Source organism: Centroberyx affinis, unplaced genomic scaffold (genome assembly GCF_046629955.1).
Source record: "Centroberyx affinis isolate AG114_WGS23_722 - 3 ecotype Tasmania unplaced genomic scaffold, CSIRO-AGI_Caff_v1 ptg000389l_1, whole genome shotgun sequence".
Taxonomy (NCBI): Eukaryota; Metazoa; Chordata; class Actinopteri; order Beryciformes; family Berycidae; genus Centroberyx; species Centroberyx affinis.
The window spans coordinates 1-22,632 of record NW_027279057.1 but is presented as its reverse complement, the minus strand read 5'-3'; the positions used below and the strand labels follow the sequence as shown (position 1 = coordinate 22,632).

At 41.5% G+C, this 22,632-nt stretch overlaps 3 protein-coding genes across 3 annotated transcripts; 1 reads left to right on the top strand and 2 right to left on the bottom strand.

Moving 5' to 3' along the window:
• Positions 1-1,384: 1,384 nt before the first annotated feature.
• Positions 1,385-4,658, bottom strand: pbdc1 (polysaccharide biosynthesis domain containing 1). The gene is made up of 6 exons (XM_071515982.1): positions 4,582-4,658; positions 4,014-4,079; positions 3,746-3,805; positions 3,396-3,536; positions 2,124-2,235; positions 1,385-2,037 (listed from the first exon to the last, which is right to left on the bottom strand). The coding sequence occupies exons 1-6, from the start codon at positions 4,609-4,611 to the stop codon at positions 1,946-1,948; spliced, it is 501 nt and encodes a 166-aa protein (XP_071372083.1). The 5' UTR covers positions 4,612-4,658; the 3' UTR covers positions 1,385-1,945.
• A 1,596-nt stretch (positions 4,659-6,254) lies between these two features.
• On the top strand, positions 6,255-17,034 carry dmtn (dematin actin binding protein). Its single transcript, XM_071515981.1, has 16 exons — positions 6,255-6,344; positions 8,773-8,821; positions 9,711-9,791; positions 9,904-10,047; positions 10,141-10,185; positions 10,671-10,779; positions 11,214-11,258; positions 11,396-11,527; positions 11,644-11,738; positions 11,840-11,954; positions 12,554-12,603; positions 12,831-12,876; positions 13,292-13,299; positions 14,025-14,090; positions 15,340-15,420; positions 15,875-17,034. Exons 2-16 carry the CDS (start codon positions 8,813-8,815, stop codon positions 15,986-15,988), a joined length of 1,140 nt encoding a protein of 379 aa, XP_071372082.1. The 5' UTR covers positions 6,255-6,344; positions 8,773-8,812; the 3' UTR covers positions 15,989-17,034.
• A 1,602-nt stretch (positions 17,035-18,636) lies between these two features.
• ppp3ccb (protein phosphatase 3, catalytic subunit, gamma isozyme, b) lies at positions 18,637-21,105 on the bottom strand. Its single transcript, XM_071515980.1, has 2 exons — positions 20,988-21,105; positions 18,637-19,746 (listed from the first exon to the last, which is right to left on the bottom strand). Exons 1-2 carry the CDS (start codon positions 21,103-21,105, stop codon positions 19,559-19,561), a joined length of 306 nt encoding a protein of 101 aa, XP_071372081.1. The 3' UTR covers positions 18,637-19,558.
• Positions 21,106-22,632: the final 1,527 nt, after the last annotated feature.

Below are 22,632 nucleotides of genomic sequence, written 5' to 3'. Positions count from 1 at the left end.
AGGCTTATGCCTTTTGCATGTTCAGAGTTCCACTTCTGCACAGTAGCCTGTTGTAAAAGACTTTAACGACAGTAATGTAGGTCTGTGATTGAAATACTTTATTTCAACACTTGGATATGTGAAGTGTTCTACATACAAAGCACAATGCAGTAGGAGAAAACAGAAAAAAAAAGGTTAAAAGTTAGGCTCCATCCTGCCTCTTATTTGGGTCTGACCACAGCACCTCATTCAAGTTCAATATCTTCATTGTTCCAGAGGGAAATTGGTTATACAGTCAGGTAAACACCAAGGGTAAAAACTACATGGAACAAACACCGTAGATAAAAACCAAACACCTAAAAAAACATAAGCAACAGAATCCCTAAAATAAGGTCATTTATCATTCATAAAACAGTCCAGTCCAAAAATGCAAGTCAACTGTGTTTGATTGTCTCCAATGAATATCTTCTCCATCACAAGCCATGTTCACACAGACTGTTGTCTCTCAGTTCTGCAGAGGATCCAGAAACTCCAGAGAAAATCCAAACATGATGTGATTGGTTAGGGTGCAAGAATATTTATATTTTTCAATATGAGATCAGATGAGATGATGAGTCATCTCAGATGACACATTACTGTAACATTGGCCAACCATCACTAGCATAGGCCTACTGATATGTAGTACTACAGGATACTATAAAGAACAGTAGCATGGTGTAGACAGCAGCTACTTGCCTGTTCTCTTTCTGAATATCTGGATGATGGAAGCGGCAGTGAAGCTCAGGTTGGACTGGACTCTGCCCAGCCTCCCCCATGCTCAACCCATGTGGACCACATGGTGATCCAAAGTGAATTCTTCAGACTACACACACACACACACTCACGTCAGATCCCTCGGGCTATAGCCTGAATGATGGGGACAAACAGAGAGGGCCTAAAAGCACCCAGTGAATCCAATTCAAGGCTTGTTGCTATTAGAGCTTTCTTCTTCTATCCGTCTTAGCGATGGATAGAAGAAAAGAGGGGAAGAGGGGGAGGGGGGGGGGTTCTCACTGCAGGTCACTAAACAACTTTGAGGAAAGGAACCTTGCGCCTAAACGTGAGAGACGCCGCTCCACAGGATTCTCCTCTTCCTCTAGCTCTCACTGCAACATCGGCTTCCATTGCTCTAAAAAAAAAAAAACCCTCTGATTTCTAAGATTTCTGATTTCTATCAATTCAACTATTAGTGTTTATATCTGTGAGAAGTGGATGTTGCCAATTGCTATATAAAATGTAGCATTTGGAATGGCAGTACTTCTAAATGACCACAATTTTATTTTTGAATGTTGTGCCTAATGCAGAGAACAAAAAAGTGTGACACATTTAGAATTGCAAACTGAGTTAAAAACAAATGTGCTTGTATTTTTGCAAACTTGGTTTAAAAAAATACTTTCAGGTTTTAGTGACTGCGTCTCAAGTTCCAGGTTTAGTGTGTAAACAGTTGTAAATAACGAATACCTCCATTAACAGTGGCAGAATGTATGACTTTATTTGCTTCCTCTGTCATAGGCTTCCATCAAACAAATGCCATTTTCAAGGTTATTACAAAACAAACAACCACTCGTATGATTGGCACAATAAGAATGTACAGTAAATACAAAATGTAAAATTGGGATTGAAGTATACAAACAGTGCTGCTGAGCAGGTAGCACTTGGGGAAGGACCGTGTTTTAATCTCACCATTACGCATCGCGCCTGTCTCCCAATTCAAGGTAATGTGACACAAAGATATTAAAGGGAGATTTCCACATAACTCGCGTTACTTATTAAATTAAAAAGACAAGGTACACCCTCGGAAGATGGAAAATATGACAATTTGAAGATAACTGTTTTTACTTAAGGAGGGATACTTGTGTGATAGTCCTTGGCTCCTCGGGTGGTGGTACAGGGGGCGGGCCGGGTTAGTTCCTGGTTCAGTCGGAGGCTAGCTCTTGGAACATTTGGCCATGTACACCGGGCTGTTGAAGCCCTCTCTGTTGCGGGCGATCTCCACAGCAAAGAACTGGATCCTGGTGGCTGAAAGAGAAACGGTAAAAGATGAATTGCCTTAAGTCTGACTTTTTTCAAATGATAATGCTTTTCGGTCTATAATGAGAACATACCGAATATGGTGTTCTCCTCTGTGTAGTCTTTTTCACAGTCCAGGCGGAGCAGGGTCCCGTAGTTGAAGTCGTCGATGACCCCTTCAAACTGGTTACAGAACGGACGCCATTGCTGCACAGGAACAGATCAAGTTAGTTAACGAACAGGGAAATGTCTCCCGTTATGTTTTTTTTTTGTGTGCCATTTTAGCACTTTTAGCACACAGATACAGGTTTTGTAAAATAACATGGATATGACACACTTGAAATTTCGGGGGAGAGAGATTAAGCTCAGATTAAAAAATTGACTTTGTAAATGTTACGAGTCAAAATTAATCCACCAAGGGGAAACATGTCCAGGCATGGATTTCACAGAAATAAACTTCCTGCAGTACGAAACATTTACTACTTAATGCTTGTTAGTTGACATTATTTCACCAAATCTCATAGACATGGAGATGCAGTTATGAATTAGGGGTTCACCCCATGTGGGTGGGTGGACAGACAGACAGATAAATCAATGATATTTAATAAGTGCCACTAAAATTGGAAAAACCAGCCTGAAGAAACACAATTAATCTTCATTGAAGGCTCAATTTATGGTTTATTATTATTATTTGATAATATTTTATAGCCAATTGATTATTGATGTTTTGTTCCTTTTACTTTACTTTGTAACTTATTGGATGTCATTCTTGTAATGGCCACACTGAAAACTCATCCTCATGAATAACCCTCATAACCTATAAGCAGCTCCATTATGGAAACAAGCAGCTGTATGATATTGTCCCTTGATGGACCGGTTGTGTCAGTGGATGTCTGCTCATATTAACGGGCAGGCTGCCACATCTTCACATGTTTAATTGATGTGCTGTCTCTTCGTGGCTTGCAGAAAGAAATTAATATTTAGGCTGGATATTGTTTGAAAATTTCCAGTACCAATACTAGTATCAGGACTTTGAATTCAATACCAATACTGAGCTATAGGCTATATTTTTGCCAATACTTTGCATGAATGTTTTAACCTTGTTTTTCATTAAAAAAAAATTAATGTCAAAATATTTCTATAGAAATATGTTTTGACAGAGAAATTTTAATTCTGATGAGTTCTATTAATGAAGCCAACGTATTCCAACTAACTGGACTGTTTGACCAGTCCCACATTGTAAACAGTGGAACAGATAGGACAGTCATCTTGTTACCAGGTTACCCCCAAAAACACTTCCTTGTCTTTAAGTCATCAGTGCAGTTTCATTGCAAGTGACACCGTCTGTATTTTCCAAACAAACGAACCTCCTTGGCCTCGTCGGACTTGAGCAGGTCTGGATTGAGCATCTTGATGTCGAGGTCCTTGAAGCTTTCCCTGAAGGAGGTGTAGATTTTGTCGTCCACCTTGGTCAGCTTCAGGAACTTGGGGTCGACTGAGGAGATGAGCTGAAGGCAGAATCAAAGTAGAATTTCAATTTCCCCTCTGTTTACATACATATGTGATCAGAAATGTTTAACGAAGATATTGTTAACATTTGATTTTGAGTGGGTAGATTTAAAGTTAGTGCATTCTCAAAAATCAGGCCAATCAGGGTCCAGCGTTATGAGGACTTAGCTTAAAAAAAAATAAAGGGACAGTTGAGTGAGGATCTTACATTGAAGTAGACTTCTGCGTGGTTGTAGGCCTTCATCGCCCACATGACTTCGAGCTGAGGCTGCAAGGGAGGCAGAGGTCAAAGGTCAATACACTCACTGAAATGAAGTGCTGGATGATACCGCCTGCTTCCACCCTGTATTGACATTTACCCTAAGCATTGTGGGATGTTAACTGCTTAGTTATCATAGAGACCGGACCTATGTGGAAAAGCCAGCTTGCAATATACTTTATATAACAAAATCGTAGATATTGGCATTCAAACTTACATCATTTCCATATGCTTCAGCTGGAAGAGACAGTGCATGGGCAGCTGCTGCGGCTCCCCCCACACCCTGTGAACCCAAAACACAACCAGCTCACATCAGTAACTGGCAGGAAAGATAACTATTCATACATGATACTTAGGTGTGGATATGGACTGTCTGTAAAGCAATTTGTCAGCTGATAGCATGCATGTAAAAATACATACAGGTAATCAGATACAATAGCCTACATGGGCAATAATAACCAGGGAGTGATGGGGGTCTACCCCCTCTTGGATGACAATTCAAACGAGATTATCAATAACTCAGTTCTGTTAGTTTGCCATGATGTGAGACACAGTTATAGATCTGACTGGACGATATCAGTGGAAACTGGACTGTCATATACAGGTCTGTTTCTACACGTGCTTTCCTAGTTAGCATAGCAGAGTTAGCTAACAAGCTAGCAGACTTGGGTACAACATTTTACACTCGTGTATTCATTTCTGTGATTCGTTATGAACCGTTTAGTGTAACATGAACGCGTACAGTCAGTACATGTAGATAAAGTGGAGTATAATTCAGTGCTTACCAGAGAGGCCAGTCCATTATTCGACGCCATTGCTCTCAACCAAAGATGATATACACTGTAGATAAAGACGAACTGGTCCAACTTCCTGGCTTTGTAAGTGGGCGTTACCCTCACGCATGCGCTCTTTTCCATCTATGCTACCTGTGACAGCAGGGGCACGTTCAAAGTTTGCACCGTTCTGCTGCGGTGCAAAGCGTTTTGCTCATAAAAACCTGCTTGGTATTCCTTTTAAACTTCCTGTTTGCTCCGTTTTTAGGGCAATTTAACGTGCCCCAGAACACACATACCGCCGTTACCATAGCGACGAGCCAAATTGGGCCGAAACTAGTAAATTGGGGCGTTGCAGCAGCTGATACAGTTTCAACACAAGAACATGCTAAAACATATTAATGCATGAAAAGCAGGCTATGCATTACATTATTAAGAGGGTGTGCAAAATAGCAGCACAAGCAGCAGGAGTTATTCAAACCAAGAGAAAAACATTTAAAAAAAAAAGACTATGTGAAACATGAGACCATACTAAAATATGGAAAATATGTACAGTATGAAATATGTGAAGAAGTATTGTAAAAAAGCAATATATAGCCTACATAACAAATGAGAGGAACATGAGAATATAAAGAAAAGTAATGCCTCGCGTACATGTGCTCATATTCACTTTACAGATCTACAGAAGGCCATTATATGCAAAGAAAGAGTATAGTTGTGTAGATGTGTGCTGTAAAAAACTACACCTTTTTTCATTAAACATTAGCCTCCTCTAAAAGATTTATATTTTGGCTTGTATGCAATTTGGCCCAAAATTAACCTTAGTTAGATGTTTTTCAAATATCTGCAACAGAAGACCATATTTCTATATTTTTCCAAACAAACTGTACCAAAAAAAAGCCAAAACATTGAGAACAGACTATCGTCCCTTGGTCGTACCCGGAAATGGACGTAACCATCTTGCCTTTTTTTTCCTCTCAACTTTAACACTTTTGTGACCTCATCCATCTTAAAGGGCCATAGCTGGAATCAAAAAGAAGTTCACAAATATATCATTTTACACTTTTACACTGTATATAAGCAGTATTAGACATGATTGACAGGCATCTATGAGTTATACCCGTCAGTACAATGAAAAGGCATGAAGTGGACTCAAAGATGAAGTATACAGCAGGAGAGTTTTGAAAAAACAACCTGTGGTTTATGCTGCCCCCCTGTGGCCATACTGATACATTACAGCTCCTGCCATTCCTCCTCATCCTCTATTGGCCTCATATTTCGATTTCTTAAAATGTTGTTTTGCATTTGTATCAATATAACAATATATATATATAGAAGACAGGCCTTTATGGTACTCCTGCTGCTGAACTGGTTTCATAACGCCCTGACTCTCTATCTATCTACATGCAGAGTGCTTTGGCTGCAGGACAGGCTATTAGAGCATGTTTTTAGGTATTATGCAATGTCATAACAGTGTGCTGGTTGTTCCCCGTCCCCCAGACTAGAATGGACTGTTCCACTGGAGCAACAGGAAAACAATTTCCTCCTCCTCCTGCTGCTGCTATTGGGGACACACAGCAGCCCCCAGCACAGGCTACAGCCATATCATACTGGCTGTTAACACCAGACGCCCCTTCACCTCCTCCTCCTCCTCCTCCTCCTCCCTCCATCCTCCTCCTCCATGTCTACAGGCGAGGAGCGTCATCGACGGTCTCCTGGATGCAATTTAAACGGAGCTGAACCAAACACTTTGATTTATTCTGCGTTGTCTGGAGGTAGGAAGATCTTTTTTTTTTAATCTACATTCAAATTGCGAGCAGATCCTAGTCCTGTTATTTCTAACCCGTTATGAAATTGTTTTTCCGCAGACGCACTTGTCTCTTTACCCTTCATCCGCGCAATTAAGACACAGATAGGCCACATGATCCCGCATCTACGCCCGCGATGCTGCTTTAACGCTGCGGGCGATGATGTTAGAAATAAAATAATAATATCGGCAGTTTTCTAAACACCTAAAATGTAGCCTAACTGTATTTCATATCCCTTATATTTATGATATGCTTTCCAGAATCTACCTAGAGATCCTCGCCTATATCGCTGTGCTCAGGCTATATGCTCATTACTGTTTCATTTTTAATATTGATGTAGATCTATAAACAGAAATAATGCGCTTCTTCACCCAGCAAGTTAAAGGCCCATTCCCGTAACCTAGAATATATCCCATCCTTAGAATATAGCGCCACGTGCGGTGCCAAGAATTATCATTTCACAATGTGTAGCCTACATGTATTCCTTTTAATCTCATTGACAAGAGACATCAATTGATGATTTCCTTTGCCAAATTGAATTAGTTCAGATATATAGCAGGTGGCCTACAATTTCCAACCTCTCTCCTGCTGTTTAGATTGTGACAATGAATGTTGAACTGTAAATATCTGTAAACATAAGAGAAAAAATAACTATAGCATGAGTCACAGCAGGATCTAGATCTAAAACTAAAACCAGGGAAAACTAAAGTGATTCATTAATATCAACAAGTCTTTAGACAAGAAATCAGACTAACATGCTCATGTGGTTTATGCGAAAATTCCTCCAAGTAATGGTGGTATGTACATAATCAATTACAAAGTATGGGCAAAATAGGTATGTGTGTGTGTGTGTGTGTGTGTGTGTGTGAGAGAGACAGCACTAATGGGCCCACACAGAGGCTTCAACTCCATTGATGGCTCCCTGGCAGTTAAAAGCTCTTAGTGATAAGACTTTCTCCTCCCCCCACTGACTGCTGGACACACACACACACACACACACACACAGCTGCACTCAGGCCTGTTCAGCCCCCCGAATGGACGGATCACTGTCAAGCCAGTGATCCATCCACTGATACAGCGTCCCGGGACAGGGGGGCAGAGGCACTGTACTGTTACTGGGAGTGTCGATTGCAGTCCCGCTGTATAGAATTTGTTGCTTTTCCAGGGTTTGACAGATATATGATGCCTTAGACTTGCCGGAGACTTGCAAGATCCAGTTTCCCTGCATATAGGCGACTTGTGCTGATCTCAGTTTTTGTGCTGTCTGATAGTGTGTGTGTGTGTGTGTGTGTGTGGTTTTAGTTAGGGATGCTCAAACAAACAATAGGTCCCGGGGTTAGAAGTGAGGAGGGAAGGTAGCGGCTCCCCGCGGTGCGCTCTCTGCTCTCCGGAGGGAGGAGTGTCACCACAGCAGCGACTGTTGAGGGCCCGGCTGGGGCGTCGGCCCCGGCTGGGCGAGCTGATAAACAGTGAGGAGGAGGAGGAGGAGGAGGGAGGGAGGGAGGGCGAGAGGAAGAGGAAGGGTGATGCAGATGAAAGAGGGGGAGGGGGGGAGAGAGAGAGAGAGAGGAGGGAAGTTGGGATCATTCAGCGGAGGATATCCTCTGGAGCGGAGTCTCTCGCGTTGTTTAGGTTCCTTTCCTCAAAGTTGTTTGGTGACCCGCAGAGTGAGAGCCCCCCCACCCCACCCCACCCCCCCTCCCTCTCTTCCCCTCTTTTCTTCTATCCATCGCTAAGACGGATAGAAGAAGAAAGCTCTAATAGCAACAAGCCTCCAATCGGATTCACTGGGTGCTTTTAGGCCCTCTCTGTTTGTCCCCATCATTCAGGCTATAGCCCGAGGGATCTGACGTGTGTGTGTGTGTGTGTGTGTGTGTGTGTGTGTGTGTGTGTGTGTGTAATCTGAAAGCAGCTCAACATCTAGCAAGCAATACAATGCATTAGCCTCTGCAAAAATGCAATTGTAACATAAATTATGACTTTGATGGAGGTAATATGCAACATGTTCCTTTCCTGGAGTACCTTCTAACTAACTTGTGTGTGTGTGTGTGTGTGTGTGTGTGTGTGTGTGTGTGTGTGTGTGTGTGTGTGTGTATGGCGATGTTGAGGCTTATGGAGATGTTGCCAGGAAATATCCAGTCAAGCACTAATGCTCTCCATCAGTTGATATAAAGAATATGCAAAAGATATAGATTACACACTTTATATCCATCCTTTATATCACTTTATTTCCATCAAACTTGATTTTATTAGTTTGCTTTTTTCTTAGTAGCAACAACAACAAAATAACTGAATCATGTTCCTAGACTGTTTTGTAAAATGTCAGTCTGTAATGAAATATAATAGTAAATGTGTTTCTTTTTTAACCCTCTCTCTCTCTCTGTTTCTCTCCCAGAACCATCTGGTTAAAACAAGAAGAAGGTTTCTCTCCAGTCATGCAGAAGGTAAATCGTCTGCAACGAACACTCCCGCTAACAATATAGATCAGTGGTTCTCAACGTGGGGTCCGGGGACCACCAGGGGGTCCTTGAGGGGGTTCCACGGGGGTCCCCGGCAAATTGAATGAATTGTTAAACTTAAGCGTTATTCAGACACTCAAGTCCCAGTTTGAATTGCTTGAGACTTGACTTGATGCATGAAGAGAAGACTTGAGACTTGACTTTGGGTTCTGGTGACTTGGGACTTGACTCTGACTTGTACTCTGATGACTTGATAAGGTTTCTAAAGTCTTGACTTGAGATCTTGTGTTTGTGTAAATGACTCAGATTAAAAGTGATGAGATTTGTTCCAGCAGACGACTGAATTTAAATTCTGTTTTCTGAATTTGTATGGAATGACTGAATTTATTGAAGTTGAAACTGATTCTAGAAATCAAACTCATGATGCTCTTACCAAGTTTTTATCCTATTAAAACCATATTGCATTGAAAAGTCCTAGATATTTAGTTTTATTTAAGATACTAAATTGATTCTGGACTCTTGATTTGTTCTGACTTGACTTGCTGTTCTAGATTTAGACTTGAGACTTGACATTAATGACATGGACTTGACTTGGTGATCTACATTTAGACTTAGGACTTGACTTGAGACTTGAGCCTCAAGACTTGAGACTGACTTGGGACTCGACAAAATCACATCTGACAATAAAAATATTCTCAGATTTGGGACAAAATCTCATCACCAATCAAATGGGGATCTGTGGCTCTAATGTGGAAAATTAGGGGTCCTTGATAAGAAAAAAAGTTGAGAATCACTGATACAGATGATTCCATAAACATTTGCATGAACCGATACCACACCCCATCCCCGTTTCTCTTTTCTGCTCACTGCACAGGTGGAGGGAGGGGTCACCCCGGTTAAGCTGCCTTCCTCCCGGGGGCCCAGCACCCCCGGGTCCCCCGCCACCGGCATCACTGTAAATACACACACCCCGGTATCCAACATACACACATTTCTTTTTTCATCTACCTGCACACACACACACACACACACACACACTCACCTGACCTGTCGTCCGGTGTCTCCAGGCCCGTGTCAACGACCAGGTGGTGGGCTACAGAGACCTGGCGGCTCTGCCCAGGGACAAAGCCATCCTGCAGGTGGAGAGACCCGACCTGATGACCTACCAGCCGCACCTCAGCTTCTCCTCCCTCGACCCGCCGCGCCGAGAGGTACACACACACACGCACACACACACACACACACACACACACAGCAACATAAATCGGCATGGTGACATCAAGTGTGTTTTTTCTGATCCACAGCGATCTCTGTCTCCTCCCTCCACGTCTCCTCCCATGTCTCCCGAGGTGAGAGTCTATCTACTGTTGCCAAATTAATATGTACGAATATATGAATATGATTTCATTGAGTTGTTTCACCCGTGACCCAGAGATCACCTGTCAATCAAACCAGTGCGTCCCGTATCTTTCTCCTTGGATTTACCTGTTGATGCAGTTTGAGTTCTCTTCTCTCGGATATAGGTGGAATCACTACTGTGTATTGTGAAGTATGATTTATGTGAAAATGTTATGGATTAATACTTGAAGCATCCTATTGATCTTATCCACAGACTCTGATGAAGTCCAGAGTGCCAAAGATGTTTTGTTCATCGCAGAATAAATATTGTTAAAACATCCTTGCTTATTCTTTTGAGCAAATTGAAAATGTCCCTAAAACACTCATGTGATCAGGGTTTTTTTTTTAATTTCTGCTAAAGCAATACATGCATGTAAGTCATTCTTAATCCGACTTATTAATACGTCACTGTATGTATTTATGTTTCTATCGTTAGATGAAGGCTCGCAGGGCAGAAAGTGAGAGCGGCTCTCCTGGAGGATCGACGCTGCAGCTTCAGCCCGAGCGCAAGATCAGCACCAGCCTACAGCACTTCCACAGACCAGGTGCACACACACACACACACACACACACACACACACATAGATGATAGATAGGCAGGTATAATAGGCAGGTACAGTATAAGACAAATATATACAAAAAAACATATACAAAAAAAGTCACATGTGAAACCCGACATGTGAATTCAAAGCACATGTGCATTCTGGAAACATGTTGGTTTTTACCAAAAAAAAAAAAAAAAATCTGTTTCTAGATGAAGTGTTGTTGTTTTTTTCACATTTTCACCTGAAATTAGATATGCCAATATTTGTTTCACATGTGAAAACTTCAGTTCACATGCAAAGAGACAATTAGAGTTGGATGTAGTCTCCACCATAGTTTCAGCCACAGAACTGGTATTTGGTAGTGAGTTCACTTTGCTCAGCATCTACCACAACTTATCCTGCACTTTAAGAAAAATATATATATTTTTTTTCAGTTAATGGCAACAACATATACAGGAAACCTCCCATCTACAAACATGGTAAGCACGCTACGGTCTCATTTTTATCACCAATTCCTGTCAATTCCACTGTTTTCCCACTGAAACAGGCTTTTGCTCTCTCTCTCTCTCTCTCTCTCTCTCTCTCTCTCCCTCTCTCTCTCTCCCTCTCTCTCCAGAGATGAGCAAGCATGTGGAAGGGAGTATCATCCAGTCGTCCAAGTTCCCAGCGGCTCAGCGACCCGATCCCAGCCTCCCATCCAAGATAGAGACAGAGTACTGGCCCTGCCCTCCCTCACTGGCTGCTATGGGTAACACACACACTCACACACACACACACACACACACACACACACACAGTAAGTAAGTATATGGTCATCGTTAGCCTTGACTTTAGTGTGTCTTTCTCTCTCTGCTGCTTCCACAGAAATCGAGTGGAGGAAGAAGAAGCTTCAAGAGGAGGATGAGTTTGAGGACCTGACGGAGGACGCCAAGACGTTGCAGGAGCAGGAGCTTGAAAAGGTTCGTTGACTCGCATCCAGACAGAAGTGATAATAACAAGAGCTGATAATTGATGACTTATGTGTGTGTGTGTGTGTGTGTGTGTGTGTGTTTGTGTGCAGATCAAGTCTAACCTGGGCCGCCTCATCCTGAAGGAGGAGAAGGAGGAGAAGGACAAGGCCATTCATTTCCGCAGGAAGACACAGTCACTGCCTGACAGAACGCACATGCACACGAGTATGTTTATTATGTTTTTTTTTTTTTTGTATTACCCAGAGGTGTGACCAGTCCACTTCGCTCCAGTCCCAAGTCAGTCTCAAGTCTTGAGGCACAAGTCTCAAGTCTAAATGTAGAACAGCAAGTCAAGTCAGAACAAATCAAGAGTCCAGTATCAATTTAATATCTTAAAGAAAACTAAATATCTAGGACTTTTCAATGCAATATGGTTTTAATAGGATAAAAACTTGGTAAGAGCATCATGAGTTTGATTTCTAGAATCAGTTTCAACTTCAATAAATTCAATCATTCCATACAAATTCAGAAAACAGAATTTAAATTCAGTCGTCTGCTGGAACAAATCTCATCACTTTCAATCTAAGTCATTTATACAAACACAAGATCTCAAGTCAAGACTTTAGAAACCTTTTCAAGTCATCAAAGTACAAGTCAGAGTCAAGTCCCAAGTCACCAGAACCCAAGTCCAGTCTCAAGTCTTCTCTTCATGCATCAAGTCAAGTCTCAAGCGATTCAAACTGTGACTTGAGTCCAAGTCATGTGACTCGAGTCCCCACCTCTATCACCACTGCCTTGTTCTCATTGGGCTTTGTTGCTGGCAGGTTTGTCCGCAAGCGTGTCCAAGTCCCCTTCACGCTCAGGCTTGACCAGGGTAAGTGTGTGTGTGTGTGTGTGTGTGTGTGTGTGTGTGTGTGCATGTGCTTCCCAAACACAGTTGGCTTTTAACAGATTATATGCACTGTACAATTAATTTGGAAGGCAACGGAATTGAGAAGTGCCTTAAAATAGCAGATAGTCAACAATCTGAAACATCTAAAACCGGATTACATTTTACAACCTTCCTAAACCAGTTCCTAAAATGTTTTTTTGTGTTTGCAGATGCAGTCTGCTGAGTTTTCAACAGATGGAGAAAAGGGGCAGACAGGTAGGTTTTCCTATAAAGTCATCCAAGTTACAGTTATACTGCCAAAATAAAGGGAACACCAACATAAAGTGTCTTAAGGGGCGTTTGGCTGTAGCTTCAGTGCACCTTGGTATGTGGTCTACAAGTGTCTGGACCCCTATTGGAGGGATATGACACCTTACCTTGCAACAATCGCCCATAGGTGCTGCCTAGCTGGTTTAACCGGACAGCTTTGACATTTTTATCTCTGTTCCAAGTTAATGTGCTCAAGATAATCCTTACATTAGGTGGTTCAGTGCCTTTGGATATCTAAGTCTTTGGAGTCCAAGTCTTTCAAAATGCCGGACTCCAGTACTGCAGCACTGTGTAAATGACAGGATGATCATTTTTCTACCAATGTGCCGGACCTCATTCTCTTATCGTCGTGTTTCCGCAGGTGCTCAGGTAAGCATGGTGTCTGCTCACACTCTGTCTGTGGCATGTGCATGGCCAGTGGCATCAGCAGCTCACCTGCCGTCTTTACTTTAACAGCCGCATGTCTGCAGTTACCTTTCCTGCTTTGTTTCACTTTGTATGGAAGCCCATTCCAGCCACTCAGTGAAATTAAAAAAACAACTCATTGTGAGTTTTTTTTCTCAGAATTCTGACTTTGTATCTCACAATTCTGACTTTTTACCTCAGAATTCAGACTTTATTTTGAGAGAAAAAAACATCAGAATTTTGATATATAAACTCAAAATCATGAAAAAAGTTATAATTCTCAGATATATAGTCAGAATTCTGAGAAATAAAGTCAGAATTCTGAGAAAAAACTCACAATTGTGTCGTTTTTTTTTTTTTATATAATAATTTAATAGGCTTCCATAAGTTTGTGCACAACTCTGCTTCAAACCTCTGTTCCATCTGAAAGTTCCTGTGTGTCCCCTGAAAATGTGTGCTTGAACAGTGTGTGTGTGTGTGTGTGTGTGTGTGTACTCACTGCACTGTATGTGTTAATGTTGCACCTTTACAACATTGGCACTATGCTCATGTACAATTTCTGATGCTGCTCACTTCTGTTCTCGGCATTAGTGTGTTTTGTATGGGCATGTGCTCCAGGCTGTGCAGGAATATCTTTACATACAGTATGTCTGTGGTTTGCTGGTATGTGTGTGTGTGTGTGTGTGTAGAATGGAGAGGCACGGAGAGAGCGGATGGACAGAGGGAACTCACTGCCTAGCATCCTGGAGCAGAAGGTGAGCGCTGCTCAGCTGTCTCTCCATCAGTGCCGCTCATCAGAATGCAGCAAGCGAGCATTTAACAAGCTTAACCACACTGACTCATCTCTGTTACAACTAACAATGCAGCTGCCAAGCCATTAACTCTCTCTCACCCTCACTCATTGATAGACAGTGGTGGAAGAAGTACTCAGATCTTTTACTTAAGTAAAAGTAGAAATACCACAGTATAAAAATACTCTGTTACAAGTAAAAGTCCTGCATTCAAAATGTTACTTAAGTAAAAGTACAAAAGTATTAGCATCAAAATGTACTTAAAGTAACAAAAGTAAAAGTACTCATTATGCAGAATGGCCCATTTCAGAATAATACAGTATCTATTATATTATTGAATTATAATTATTGATGCATGAATGTGTAAGCATCACTTTAATGTTGTAGCTGGAAAAGGTGGGGCTGATTTCCACTACTTAATATACTGCTGGGTAGCTTACAGTAATCTATAATAATACATCACGATTTATTAGTTGATTATATTTAGTATTAATAATCTGAATCTGCAAAGTAACTAGTAACTTAAGTTATCAAATAAAGGTAGTGGAGTAAAAAGTACAATATTTCCCTCTGAAATGTAGTGGAGTAGAAGTATAAAGTAGCATAAAATGGTAATACTCAAGTAAAGTACAAGTACCTCAAAACTGTACTTAAGTACAGTACTTGAGTAAATGTACTTAGTTACTTTCCACCTCTGTTGATAGATAAGGTGGAATGATGTAATGATGGGTAGTCACAGCAGCAAATAGCACTAGGATACAGCAAACAATATAATAATAGAAGAAGAAAATAAGAATATAGCAACTGGAAGGTATTAAAGAACTGATCATTTAAACACTAAATAGGAATCAATAGGAATGTATGAAAATGAAAGTATGAGGAAAAATATAAAATACAGGCATGCAGAAGGGTGTAAAAAAAAATGTACATAATGAAAATATGTACAATATGAAAATATACCCAAAGCAGTATGAAATGAAAGGAAAACATATACAAATAAGAAATGGTGGTCATATGAAGAAAACAAATACCAAAATACTTAACCATTTTTTTTTTTTATTATTACACAGTATTTTGCTTTATTTGACCTCAGTTAAGCTGGATCATACAGCTAAATGACGTTTTGCAGAATCCACAACAATAACCTGAAAGAATGAAAAATGAAAAGAAAAGCTTATGAAATGACCCAGCATCATGCCGCCTGTCTCTGCAGATCTACCCCTATGAAGCGCTCATTGTGACCCACAGGGGGCGCTGCAAGCTGCCGCCCGGAGTGGACCGGACCCGCCTGGAGGTGTGTATCGGGGAAGCAGAGTTTGCCATGTGAAAGTGTGTGTGTGTGTGTGTGTGTTGGATTAGTGGTTTTTCATTCAGTCATGGTGCAGTATTTTAGAGCAGTGGTTCTCAACGTGGGGGTCCGGGGACAACGGGGAGGGGTCCTTGAGGGGGGTCCCCAGCAAATTGATGTTAGAGACTGTAGAAGAATGACTGTTTTGATCGTAGTTTCTCTGTTATCTCTCTACCTATGATACAGAATATCATGGAATTCTGGGCAAAATCATATCTGACAATAAAAATATGCTCAGATTTGGGTCCGAGAGACAAAATCTCATCAAATGGGGGGTCCTAATGTGGACTAAATTAGGGGTCCTTGATGTGAAAAAGATTGAGAATCACTGCAGTCCTGGTTTTGGGGGGTTTTAAATTTGAAACTTATGCTCATCTTCTCTCCTCTCCTCTCCTCCCAGAGGCACCTGGCTCCCGAGGCCTTCCAGGAGCTGTTCGGGATGCCCATCGGGGAGTTCGACCGCCTCTCGCTGTGGAAACGGAACGAGCTGAAGAAGAGGGTTTCACTTTTCTAACACCTCAGCGCCTCCTCCTCCTCCTCCTCCATCGCTCTGTCCCCCCCCCCGGAGGAGGAGGAGGAGGAGGAGGAGACACCAGTCCACAGTCAGAACAAGGATCCAGAGTATAGTATCTGCCGTTTAACACTCTATACTAGTCCAGACCAGACCGACATATCCATCAGACTAACTTTATCATATCTCTCTATGTGGAAAAGACATGTAGTAAAGGCTGACTAACCCTTTACCCCTCGACTCTACTAACCTTAACTGATGCACTGAACACACACACACACACACACACTCATCCATATTATCTGTGCTGCACATGTAACCACCACTGCTTGCAAACCACCTGGAACATCTCTGCTCATTCTCTATGTATTTTACGTCACTACATACATCATCAAACTCAGATTTTTTTTTTTTTTTTAATTTTTCTGTTGGTATTTCAGTGATTCGGACCTCCAGACGATGTATTACTGTTCTTAACTCCGATGACAGCTCATTAATCTCATGCACCGCTGTCACGTATTAACATGTTACTGACTTGTATGGACAGAATGTAATAATACCCCCCCCCAACTATTTATGAATGATGATGGCGCATTAAGGAGGATCTGAATGAGATATTTATTTGACGATTGTAATTCTTCGCTACTGTGAATTGTTATCGTTCGCTTCTTCTAAAATGTTTCTGCTGTACAGATTGTTTTTTTTGTTTTTTTCTCACTGACCTCCTTGTTCCTGGCTTTAATCCGCCTTCTTGCACATTTCAATATAGATCAGAAGAAATCATATTGTAATAATAATCCACATGGTGGCATCTTTCTTGGCTCTTGAGGTAGAGTAGCCCCCCCCCCCTCCACCCCCGCCATATTAAATATCACTTCAATCCAAGATACTGGCGATGATGCAAGACCTTCACACTCCATCCTCACTATTCAAGTGTCCGTCCATCATGCTTTCTACCTTGCTTGCTTTCTGGTTAAGACCTTCACACCATCCAGTCCTTTGTTTCTGTTGTACAATGTAAAGGGAGTCCAATAAATCAGTAAAAAAAAAAAGAATATTGCTTGTCGAATGTCTTGTGTGATTTTTTTCCACAGCGAAGTACATTAACATTACAATATAGTGATGATAGAGTGATATGTAATCATCACTAAACTCACCACACTACTCTGAACCAATGAGAAACCAGATTTTCTACACTGCATGTTTTTTTTGTTTTTTTTGCACATCCTGTATATATGCTGTAAATTCACACTTGTTTCATATTCTTCTATACTACAATATATTGCATATATATTTTAAGATTTTTTCATTTACACTGCCTGTCAAAAGTTTGAAAAACATGACATTTTTCTTTATTTTTTGTACTATTTTCCACATTTTAGAGTAACAGTAGACATCAAAACTATGAAATAACACTAATAGAATTATGCAGTGACCAAAAACGTGATAAACAAATAAAAACTCTTATATTTTAGATTCTTTGCCTCGATGGAAAGACAAAGGCTTTGGAAAGAAATTCATACATAGGATCAACTTCACTATTTATATTTATCTAAGAAACACATTTCAAGCGTTTAAGCAGAAGCCTTTAGATCAAAATGGCTTTAAGAGAATGAAAAACATAGAATATTCAATCAGGTGTGTCCAAACCTTTGACTGGCAGCATATATTTCATACTTTGGTATATTTTCATATTTTCCATTCATTTATTCCTATCTCTTGCTTGTATTATCCTCAAATACTCCCTTTTTTTTCGAGATTATTCTATTCATTATTCATACCTTTGTAGCTGATTTGAGGGAAAGCAAGCCTAAGCCGAGGAAATACTTCAGCCATGGACTGTAGGTAATAATCTGAAGGGCTTGTGTTGCTAAGAGACATATAGGCTACACACAAAAGAGTGGAGCTTGGCAGTTTCCAGTGTCACACACACACACTCTCCCACCGGATGAAGCCCGCACAAAGCGAGCGCCTCCCACGCCGGCCTGTGATTGGCAGACGCTCCGCACCGTCCTTGAGCGTCTGAAGCGAGAGAGAGAGAGGAGAGAGAGAGGAGCCGCATTCAACCAGACAGAAGCACCGTGAACTTTTCTGTTTTTTATTGAATGGAGTGAAACATCTACATAAATGAGAGGCCTCGCAATACAAGTACTTGACAAAAAAGTTCTCTTTTTTTTTTTCCTCGAATTTAGCTATAAAGAAAAAAAAAAAAATCTCGATTAAACCTGTTTTTCTGTACATTCTGTGAGATATGTTCTGAGACCGAAAAAAAAAAAAAACAGAAGTCAGAAAATGAGGCCTCGCTCTCCGCCCTCCCACCCAAAGAACACCCAAAAAAAAAAAAAAAAAAAAAAAAAAAAAAAAGAGAAAACCTCAAACCCACCCGGTTCCCAACCGTTGGTATCGTCATACAACACACCCGAAACAAACGCACCTCACCTCCCGAGCTGAAGCAACCGCCTTTCTCTTCCCTATCTCTCTCATTTCTATTAAAGCTTCTCTCCATCCTCATCCCCTCCTCTCTCTTAACATCGCTCTCTCTACCTCTCTCCCTCTCTCCTCCCCCATCCCACTTCACTCCATCAGCATCTCCCGACCCTCTTTCTCCCTCTCTCTCTCTCCTCTTCTGCATCCCCCCCCCCCCGCCCCCCTTTTCCCGCTCTTGGGGAGATTACGCCTAAATCTATGTATTGTAAAAATAAAAAAAACAAAAAAAGAACAAAAAACAAAAAAATTCAACATCACATTGAAAAGAGGGAACAATTAAAATATACATATATAATATAAATGTCAATACTTGCTCGTCGGAGCTCAGTTACACTATCATTGGCATAAGAAAGGATGGATTTTTATGCGAGGTTTCCCGATTGATTTCTCTCGTTTTCTATTCAAGTGCTTTTTTTCGCTTGCTCTTTTTTTTTTTTTTTTTTTGTGTGGGCACAAACACAGCGGTAGGTACGTTAGATGAGTATACAGCATCAGTTCTTCCTTTTTTTGCCAAGCACACAAAACTAGAACTCAAAAGAGCTGATAAAAAGGTTTCTTAACGTCGCCCCGAATACCAACTCATAATTAATATAAAATGGATTTGCCTTTTGATTCAATTGGGGCAGTGATTGCCTTGAGCAAGTCCATGTAGAATGTACAATTGAGATTTTATCCTGCGTCGTTTTTGTTCAGGTTCAGTCTTAAACTATGATATTAGATCTTTATAGATGATGAAATAAATAAGCGCGGTGAGGAGTCGGTCGGACTGAGAGTCACACTGAACGACCCCCCCCCCCCCTCTCGGCCCAGCCCGCCCCCTCCCCCCCTCCCTCTCTGGCCCGGGAGAAAGGAGGGGAGGAGATGGGAGAGGACGGAGGGAAGGAAGGAAGGAAGGAAGGAAGGAAGGAAGGAAGGTAGCGAGGAGAAGGAAGGGATCAAAAGGAAGGGCAAAGGTGGTACACAGGGGAGAGGGGAGGGGGCAGCAGAGAGTGCTAGCAGGAGCTGGGAGAGAGGAGGAGGAGGGGAGAGATGAAGGGGGAGAGGAGGGCTGGAGAGGGGAGGGGAGGAGGGGGGGGGGATCTAGATCTAGGCCTGCGCGTTGGTGCCGTTCTTGTCCGGCGGGCCGGTGCTGGCCGGCAGGTTGTTGAGGGAGGGCGGCGCCGCCTCCTGCTGCTTGCTGTCCCGGCGGGGGGGCATCCTCTCGTTGATGCGGTCCAGGCCCCGGGCCTCCTCGAAGCTCTGGATCTTGTGCTGCGGGTTGAAGCCTTGGATGGCTGCGGAGAGACGAGACAAGGGGGTGAGAACGAGGGCCGCGGGCAGACGGCAGGGGGGGGAAAGCAACTCAAGAGCTAACTAACAGGGTGGGATGCAGCTACAAGCACCAGGGTGAGAAATTAACTTGGTTTTTCCAGAGGGAACTTTTTCCAGATTTTTTTGGGGGCATTTTGTGTCTTTTGTGAAGGCAATTTCACTGAGCTATGCATACATGTGCGTTAGGCTTGGGCCGATATTCGATAGTATCGATATTCTATATTATCGGATATCGCGATATATTGTGAATATCGCGATATTTCCTGTGTTAAAAAAACAAAAATAATCATACTTGAAGTGAAAAATGTGTCTTTTTAATTCAAGTGGGTTCCCTTTTCCACAATCAGCCTGTTATTCTGGAAATAGCAGGAATGAGCAAATTCTACCAAATGGCCATTGTTTCCTCCAATGCTTGAATAGTAAGATCAAATTTCTAGACTATACTTATTATTATAACCTATAATTATTCTTATAGCCTAGAAACATTATGTAATTTGGAAGAAAAAAGAAAAGAAAAAAAACTTAACAAAAAACGACCGCCGGCAATAATATCATATATCGCGATATTTTGGCAGGACAGTATCGCGATATTATGATATCGACCAAGCCTAATGTGCATTGCATATTAGCAAATTATTTGTATTCTACTTTCTCACCCAGAACACACTGGAGTGAACGGGGAAACAGTAGTCGCATTCATGTTTGACTATTTCACAAAAAAATGCGATCAGGGTGAAATGCAAAAAAAAGGCTACTCCAAAATATAGGGGACATTTTTTTGCCCCATCATTTTATTTTCCTGGGCGTTATATGAACTTTCTTGGGCATTTTTTGCCCCGAGGCCCCTGTTAATTTCTGACCCTGCTGCGCACAGTTTACTGAAGTATCAAGTGAAAGAACAATCTACAAGGGGAACTGAGAAGATTGGTCGGACCAGGAGAAAGAGAACTTACTTTACGAGAAGACAAAGACAGCGTGGAGACAAAGAAAGAGAGATTTTTTTTTTACTTTAAACATTAATGACAGATAACACTTTAAACTCAACGGGTGTTTGCTTCTGAACAAAAAGAAGGGCAAAGCATCAAAAGCATCCACAATCGTTCGACTACTTGAAAAATACGAAGTTTTTGGGGGAGGGGGGGAGAAGGGGGAGAGAGAGAAGAGAGAGAGAGAGAGAGAGAGAGATCGTAGATGACTTGCATACCTCGTGCCTCTTCTGCCTCTACGGTGGCTGTGTAAGCGTGAGTAGAAGTGCCATGCCCAAAACCGATGAGAGAGAGAGTGGTAACGTTATCAATGCAATCAGTCAGTCCTGTTATCATTTAGTCAAAAGATCATCACACACCCCCTCCCCCCCCCCCCCCCGCCCCACCCACCCCCACCCCCATCCGATATGCTAGTAATGACAAAGGTCAGAGGTTAGAGCAGGGGGTGCAAGAACTACATGGGACTAGATGATTTCAACAGGTAACACAATAACAAGGGATAACCTACAGTGCTGCGAAAAAGTTCCTACCCCCCCTTGAGTTTTTGCACAATTTCTTGGGCTATGATATGATTTTAAAATGAAATTATTGGCATTCCTTTGTCTGAGACCTATGCAATGTTTTCTAATGCACCAAAGTAATAACAAAATTCGACATATTTTGGTTACTCAAGTTGTAAAATTCAAATAAACGAAAAACAGGGTGTGCAAAAGTGAATACACCCCTCGTTTCTTTAGAGCTAAATTGTGGCACTGGCAAATATTCGATAGACATTTCATATCTTATGCTACTCATATCTCATATTCAGGTTGTGGCTATAGGATTTAAACATTAACTGCCATTTGAAATTGTAGTTATTCTGCAGGTCTTCATGTTTCAAAGAAAAAAAATAATTATCAAGCTCCCCTCACTATATCCGAAAATACATACAGGTGCACTTTCACTGGAGTTTATCTTCTCAGATATTGGACATGTTAAACTCCAGTGAAAGTGCATCCATGTGCATTTTTGTGTGTGTGTATGTATGTAAATGTATTCTTTTTGATGTATTAATTTTATTTTTTCTTTGAAACATGAAGACCTGCAGACCCCAATGCCATCCATAAGTGAACCTCACATTCCACATTATACTCATGTTTTCTCAGATTGAATCCATCCTACACCCTGAAATCCACTGAGATTCCATTGACACCTGTTCTCAGCTTTTATTGTCTAAAAAGGGAAAATTACTACACTGAATGGTAAATACTGTTTAAAACCCATAGCTGCAACCTTAACATGACATCTGAGCAGCATAAGATATGAAATGCTGATGAAATATTTGTCATTTATTAGGATTTTATAACTTCATAAAAATAGACAGAATTTCCTTATTACTTTAGTGAAATAGAAAACATTGTATAGGTCTCAGACAAAAAAAAAAACATAAAATAATTTCATTTTATAATCATTTTGTAGCCCAGCAAATTCTGCAAAAACTCAAGGGGGGGTACCAACTTTTCCACAGCACTGTATAAGGGAAGATGTTATACAGAAAGTCCTGTCAGGTGAGGGTTTTACTTTCAACAGGATGGCTCTTTTGAGGCGACATGGAGCAGACAGGATTCAATTTAAGGAAGGGTAAAGAACATTAGATTTAGTCATTTCATCTGCTCAGTGTGTGTATGTATGAGTGTGTGTGTGTCTTTGTGTGTGTGTGAATGTGTGGGTTTGGGGGGGGGGGGCTGTTTGTTGTTTATGAGTGGTTAGTCTTGGAGTGTGAGTGCAGGCACAGGAGGTTAGTGTTAGTTGGGGGGGGGGGGGGGGGGGTTGTGTTAGTGTGTGTTTATGTGTGTGTTTATGTGTGTGTGTGTGTGTCGGGAT

Coding starts and splice junctions, on each gene's coding strand:
- pbdc1 (XM_071515982.1), bottom strand. CDS start 4,611: ATGGCGTCGAATAATGGACTGGCCTCTCTG. Junction 4,080..4,581: donor ATAATGGACTGGCCTCTCTG/GTAAGCACTGAA, acceptor TTGGGTTCACAG/GGTGTGGGGGGAGCCGCAGC. Junction 2,236..3,395: donor AGTCCGACGAGGCCAAGGAG/GTTCGTTTGTTT, acceptor GTTCCTGTGCAG/CAATGGCGTCCGTTCTGTAA.
- dmtn (XM_071515981.1), top strand. Junction 10,186..10,670: donor CTCCTCCCATGTCTCCCGAG/GTGAGAGTCTAT, acceptor TTCTATCGTTAG/ATGAAGGCTCGCAGGGCAGA. Junction 15,421..15,874: donor TGGACCGGACCCGCCTGGAG/GTGTGTATCGGG, acceptor CTCTCCTCCCAG/AGGCACCTGGCTCCCGAGGC.
- ppp3ccb (XM_071515980.1), bottom strand. CDS start 21,105: ATGATAACAGGACTGACTGATTGCATTGATAACGTTACCACTCTCTCT. Junction 19,747..20,987: donor AGAGGCAGAAGAGGCACGAG/GTATGCAAGTCA, acceptor GTCTCTCCGCAG/CCATCCAAGGCTTCAACCCG.